The sequence below is a fragment of the Atta colombica genome, unplaced genomic scaffold (genome assembly GCF_001594045.1).
Source record: "Atta colombica isolate Treedump-2 unplaced genomic scaffold, Acol1.0 scaffold125, whole genome shotgun sequence".
Lineage (NCBI taxonomy): Eukaryota > Metazoa > Arthropoda > Insecta > Hymenoptera > Formicidae > Atta > Atta colombica.
Window position 1 is genome coordinate 1,416,974 of NW_017259212.1, and position 5,881 is coordinate 1,422,854.

General features: G+C 29.2%; 1 protein-coding gene across 1 annotated transcript in view; it reads right to left on the reverse strand.

Annotated features, from left to right (window-relative positions):
• Window positions 1-39: 39 nt before the first annotated feature.
• Window positions 40-5,881, reverse strand: part of LOC108694799 (protein unc-13 homolog D) — a 20,294-nt gene continuing 14,452 nt past the window's right edge. The window contains 14 exon segments of the mRNA XM_018204467.1: window positions 40-505; window positions 1,057-1,250; window positions 1,360-1,483; window positions 1,960-2,040; window positions 2,468-2,774; window positions 2,863-3,052; window positions 3,200-3,558; window positions 3,712-4,006; window positions 4,090-4,281; window positions 4,344-4,481; window positions 4,570-4,719; window positions 4,867-5,390; window positions 5,543-5,702; window positions 5,799-5,843. Of these exon segments, the coding sequence (XP_018059956.1) occupies window positions 411-505; window positions 1,057-1,250; window positions 1,360-1,483; window positions 1,960-2,040; window positions 2,468-2,774; window positions 2,863-3,052; window positions 3,200-3,558; window positions 3,712-4,006; window positions 4,090-4,281; window positions 4,344-4,481; window positions 4,570-4,719; window positions 4,867-5,390; window positions 5,543-5,702; window positions 5,799-5,843 (2,854 nt within the window). The 3' untranslated portion in view covers window positions 40-410.

A 5,881-nucleotide genomic window follows, 5' to 3' on the forward strand; every position in this document is an offset into this window, starting at 1 on the left:
TACAAAAATATTTTTGAGTATGTATTGTAGTTGCTCAGTATGTAATTTACTATTGTATAATAAATATAATTATATTTCTCTCTAAGTAGCATTTACTCAGCCTTACAATTTTCGACCTTAAAGTTTCGAAATGCATTATTGAATAATTCTTTCGAAAGTATAAAAACTTTACTAACGAAATTATGCACAGCCTTAAGATGTTTGTAAGCATTGTGTTATAGAATTTATAATAACACAATGATCGAAACATATTTATCAAGAAATATTCACAGCGACTTTTGGTAAAGCAGATTGCGATATTAACATTACCATGCCTTATATAAACTGAGTTGTGTGAATACATTTTGCATTGCATATTTTCGAAAATTGTCCAAACGTAAGTCAATGTTAAAGTTGAAACTCCACGTGGATCATTTAGAATTCACTTTAGTATTAAGCCTTGAAATGAAGTCCATTGCTTGATTGTCTCCTTTTCGATGTTCCAATGCGCGAATGATATCCGTATCTTTAAATTAATATAAGATTATATTTTATAGTTCATTTACATAAACAATAATTAATAGAATATTTATACTTAAATATTAATATTCAGTAAATATATGAGTCCGTATTCAGAACACGCTTATAACAATATTAGCGCACATTTAACATATAGTTTATATTATATGCTATAGAATTTTAGAAACAAAAGCATATATCGACGAAAACGTAAATACGGGCATATACATATTCCGTATTATCTTCAAATTAAGAAATTAAGTACACTGAAAGAAAAGACTGGCTGAATATGGCATAGTATTTTTACTTAATTGCAAAAGCCAATTTTTGATTGCGTTAGTTTATCGAAATCTTATACTGACATTGCGGATAGGCAACCAAAAATTGGCTGCTGCAGCTAATTAAAAATGCTATGTTATATTTTACCATCTGTTGCAGCAGCCAATCTTTTTTTTTAGTGTAAGAATATGATATTATTATTATCACTAAAAGTATAACTCGATAATTTTCTGAAACATAATAAAAGCTTATTTATTATTTTATATCATTATTACATACTTTTTTTGGTCGGACGAGAAAGTTTTATATGAATTTGATCTAAAATTGCGAAACTAGTTTCTGGTTCAGTATCAGGAATTTCATTAAATGATAGGAAAGCTTCAGCCATAAATCTTGATCTAAGAAAATCCTTGTCTTTTAATTCAAATGCCACTATAGCGTTTTCTACGGCTCTTTGTTCCGAAGTAAGAGGACTGTAAATGTTAGAATTATTTATGTTGGGATTAGTATTTTATTCTATTTTCTATTTTTATTTTATATCTATAATAATTTTAAACAATAATAATTGGCTACATTACTAACATGTTAAACATTTCATCGAAAAGGGGAAACTGCGTTTCCTTCTGCACATGTGTCTTAGGCATTTTAATTTCGGCAAATTTCTCCTCAGGTAGTAATCTGATCTTTACGTAGGAATCGCATTTACCTGTAATAGACATAAAAAAATCATATTTTTTGTATAATATGATTTATAACATTTGAAGAAACCCACTGAGAAACTATTCATGCACGGTGATGATGATTATCAATGCTGACTCAATACATATATTCTTATCAGTAAGGTTCATTAACACAAGTTTAATTATGTAGAAATAATTGAACTTAATTAAGAATATAAATTATACTTTTCAGATATATGATAATAATAATAATTTTAGAGAACCTTATAGATAAGAAATTACAAATAATCAACGTAAACAATATTCCATGACAATCTCCAATCTTTTTGGTTCAGGAAGACCACTTTATTCATTAGAGATTATTTTTCTATTTTTATATAACGTCAAAATTTGTTCGTGCCATGCATTCCCAAAATGCTAATTTCGCGATAACAAGCAATATAGAGAATTATATACAACTGATGAGGAAGAATTCCACTTTGTATTCTACACTTTTACATACTTGTCTTCCCTTCTTTGACTTTTTGTTTAGATTTTGAATGCAGTTTACGCTCGAGAGTAGACAGCTTGCTTATAAAATGGCCTATAAAATCGAAAAAAAATTGTCATTCTTCCTTCTAAATTTCGTAATTTTTTTACCAGCGATTGAGTTTATCAGAACTGATACCTATCATATTTTCCACCATAAAAATATATAAATGGTTTTATTATTATTACGGTTAATTAGCTTGAGTAAAATATCTGTTTCGTTATTTTATTTAATTTACTTGTATCTCCAGAACTTCTACTTATCAGATAATATCTTCTTCTCGTAATTGTAAAACTTCCTTTTGTGTTTAAGTTATTTATTAATTTTTGTCTAACAACTTTTTTATTATTTTTACAAATATTAATTTTATGTAATACGAATACATAAAAAAATTCTGTTAACTTTTTACATTTTATTATATTTTTATTATATTTTTATTGTATTTTTTATATTTTATTATAAAAACTTTTAATTTGCTCACCATTGCTATCCATACATCGGAGATTTCTGGCATTTAGAATCTGGATGTTCAATGAATTATCAACAAAATATGCTTTGATGCTGACAAGACCGTAAACAGGTTCTTCTATTTTCTTCTGTTCCTCCATGCGTTCTTGATGATAACGATGTATGAGCTCAGCAGTCTCGAGTCCATGTAATTGTAAAAGACGTTCTATTTTCTCCAAAACCTGGATGTTTGCTGTTTCATCAGCACCGAGATTAAAGAATCGAATGAGCGTGTGAAGAGTTTTATGCAAATTCGAATAAAATGCTGGTGGTCGTCGTTTCTGTAAGCAATAATTTTATTATTTTATAAAATAATTGAAACTTATAAGTAAAGAATGTAATTGTGTTCTCTTGAATGATTGCATTTACCTCTAAATTAGTGTTGACTAGATCATACAACGTTTGTGATATGATTTCCCAAATCACATGGAGAACTCTGTTAAAGTTATCCTCGTTGAGATTATCATGCAAAGTTGCTAGATTACTGTCTAAATACTGTAGCAGACGATCCATCGCGTTGCTGGTTGTATCAATTAATTCGGCACCCTCCATGAGATATCTAAAAAACGCAAGCAAATTATTTATTAAGATAAACGTAAATAAATTTTAAAAAATTAGTTTCTTACATCTTTTATAAAATTTCTTATACATTGTTATAAATTAATTAAATGAAAGTGACCCATTTTTATTAGTTACATTTACGTACCTATTCATTGCAGGAGCCATTTTGTTAGCTACAACTTCCAATAACTCTATGATCTTGTTCTTCACAGTATCTGTAGCATTGTTAATGATAAGCTGAAGAGTCTGTCGACAACGATCAGCCTCTTCATGAGTCTTATGCTCTCCTAAAGCATCTATAATATCCTGTAATCCCAAGTCCTGAGCTAGTGGTGCAATCGATGTTCTAATATAATCGATATTATTAATAGCAAAGCACCAGGCCGTCGATATTGTAAATCTTTTTTCATACACGCTACTCTGCGAAAGTTGTTCTAATTCTGTTGTTATCTCCGCTTTTGCTGCCATTTTATCAGCATATGCCATGGAACACTTACAAATATCCTACAAAACAATTATTTTATTATAAATTGCTTAAAATCTTTAATATAATTTAATATAATTTTATCTATTTACCTATAATGTACCACAATTTTCTTATTAACGATAATACATACGTTAATTATAATTTAAATACGTCAGAATTTTTAAACTTACATCAATAATTCTTGCTATGAATGTATAAGAACCTTCAACATCGGGCCACGCTAACTGCGTCCAAAAAACTTTAATTTGATAAAATGTTGTTAATGTATCTACAGCGCTTGAACTATACTGAACGCTACTGTCAATTGCTTGCAAAGTATCAATTTCGACTGCTCTATCGATGCGTTTAAGTGCTTTATACACTGCGATTTCCAGCCAATGCGCGATACCGCCCTTAAACCAATCGTAATAATTTTGTATTTTCATATTCTCTAATTGTCCTTCGGCACAAAGTACCTGGCCAAGTCTGTAAATTGTAGAAATAAGCGAAATGTTTAAAATTGGCGAAATACTTAAATAGATAAATTTTTCAGAATTATGTAAACTCACGTAGCATATCTTTGAAGTATAAGATAAAGCTCGAATAGAGTCGTGCCTAGGCTTAATTCTGCATTATCAGTGCTATCAACTTCAATTCGTTTCAATCTGGCACACACGTCCTCTATAATGATCATGCACATATCACTGATTCTCTTTTCATACGCAATATACATCATTCTTGCATATGGAATATTAATTTTCCTAAAAAAATGAATAATTATATTCTGCGAACATATGATATCTTATAGAACAGATCGACTTACTTTATGAATATTTTGTCATAATAATCAATAGCTCTCTGTAAATCTGCTCTAATCAGTTGAATTACTTTAATATAATACCTAAGCGCGTCTTCATCAGACTCTGTTTCAGGTGAATTATTGCTTAATATATGTTCAAACCTAGAACATAATGTATATTTAATAAATATATTTATTGTTGGTATAGCAAAAAATAAAAGATGTTAAATTTATGTTTTGTTTCGCTTACCATTCAGTACAGCTTTGTGTAATAGTGAACTCTAAACCTTGGAGTATGTCTATCTTCAAATTTTCAGATTCAGAAAACCAAAAATACATTTTGGCGGGAAATAAGTCAACATCTTCAGGAACTTTCAAAGAGGATATAGATGATAATACCCTAAAATTAAAATTGATTAAAATTTTTTTTAAGAATTTGATTTCAATGATTCAAAGTCATTCCTTTCTATATTAAATATCATTAAGATATCCTCATTATATAATCGCGTGTTGTAAAGCCAAAAATTGCAAGAATATAAGTAATTACCTTAAGATGGAAGTTAATTGTATTATTGTATTTTGGTTTCCTAAAATCAATTTTCTAATTTTTCGTATAGTGTTTAGGCATGAAAATATAATTTTCTTTGTGGCTTTCCAAAAGAGTTTTGTTTCATCAACAGAGAACAGACCACTATCCATTGGTCTAAGCAAATTAATTATGAGTTCATTGAAAATTGTGAAACTTAATGGATGCTCCTCATGGATTCTTGCGTATTCGATCCATTGTGCCAGAGCGAGATTTCTGGCTAGTAAGCCACGTTGCGCACTATGTTGAAGAATAAGCGCTTCGGCTGGCCCCGACCAACGACCACACCAACAATATTTTTCAATTTTTTCTGTTTCAATCTCATGAAGCAATAGCACTCTTAACAGGTGTCGGTGTTCTTGTGCAGCTACTTGTGCATTATGTTCTGCACTGAAGGCTAATCGAAGCTTTACAACACCACGACGTTTGGACTTATTTTTCTTGTCTAGAGCGTACCACATAGTATGACCCGTTGTAGGTATATCCTAAATAAATACAAATATAATATATATTTAATGTATTTACTTAATATTAAAAAATATACACAATGTTAATGCAATGTAATATATAAAATAAAATCTATGTATAAAAATATTCTTTATAATCTTTTAATTTTATAAATAAAATTTTATATTACCTTCAGCGGTATCCGACATCGACCAATAAATTCATTATTATGACTACCAGTTGTAGCCGTTACTGCAATTTCTTTAGCTAATTTAACTAAGCCACGAACACCTTTAATATCTTTAACTTTACTCATTTTTTCAGGCACAGTTTCGGCAGCATCGAAATCCCTAAGAAATACATAAAATAAGATTAATTAATAATTAATAATTAACAATTAATAATAATAATTATGTACAAAGTGATGTATATGACTTATGACTTACCATACTTCAAGATATAAAATATCATTTTCGGGATCCTCCAGCGGCCTAAATAATAACATATATGAAATAAATACGATATTATA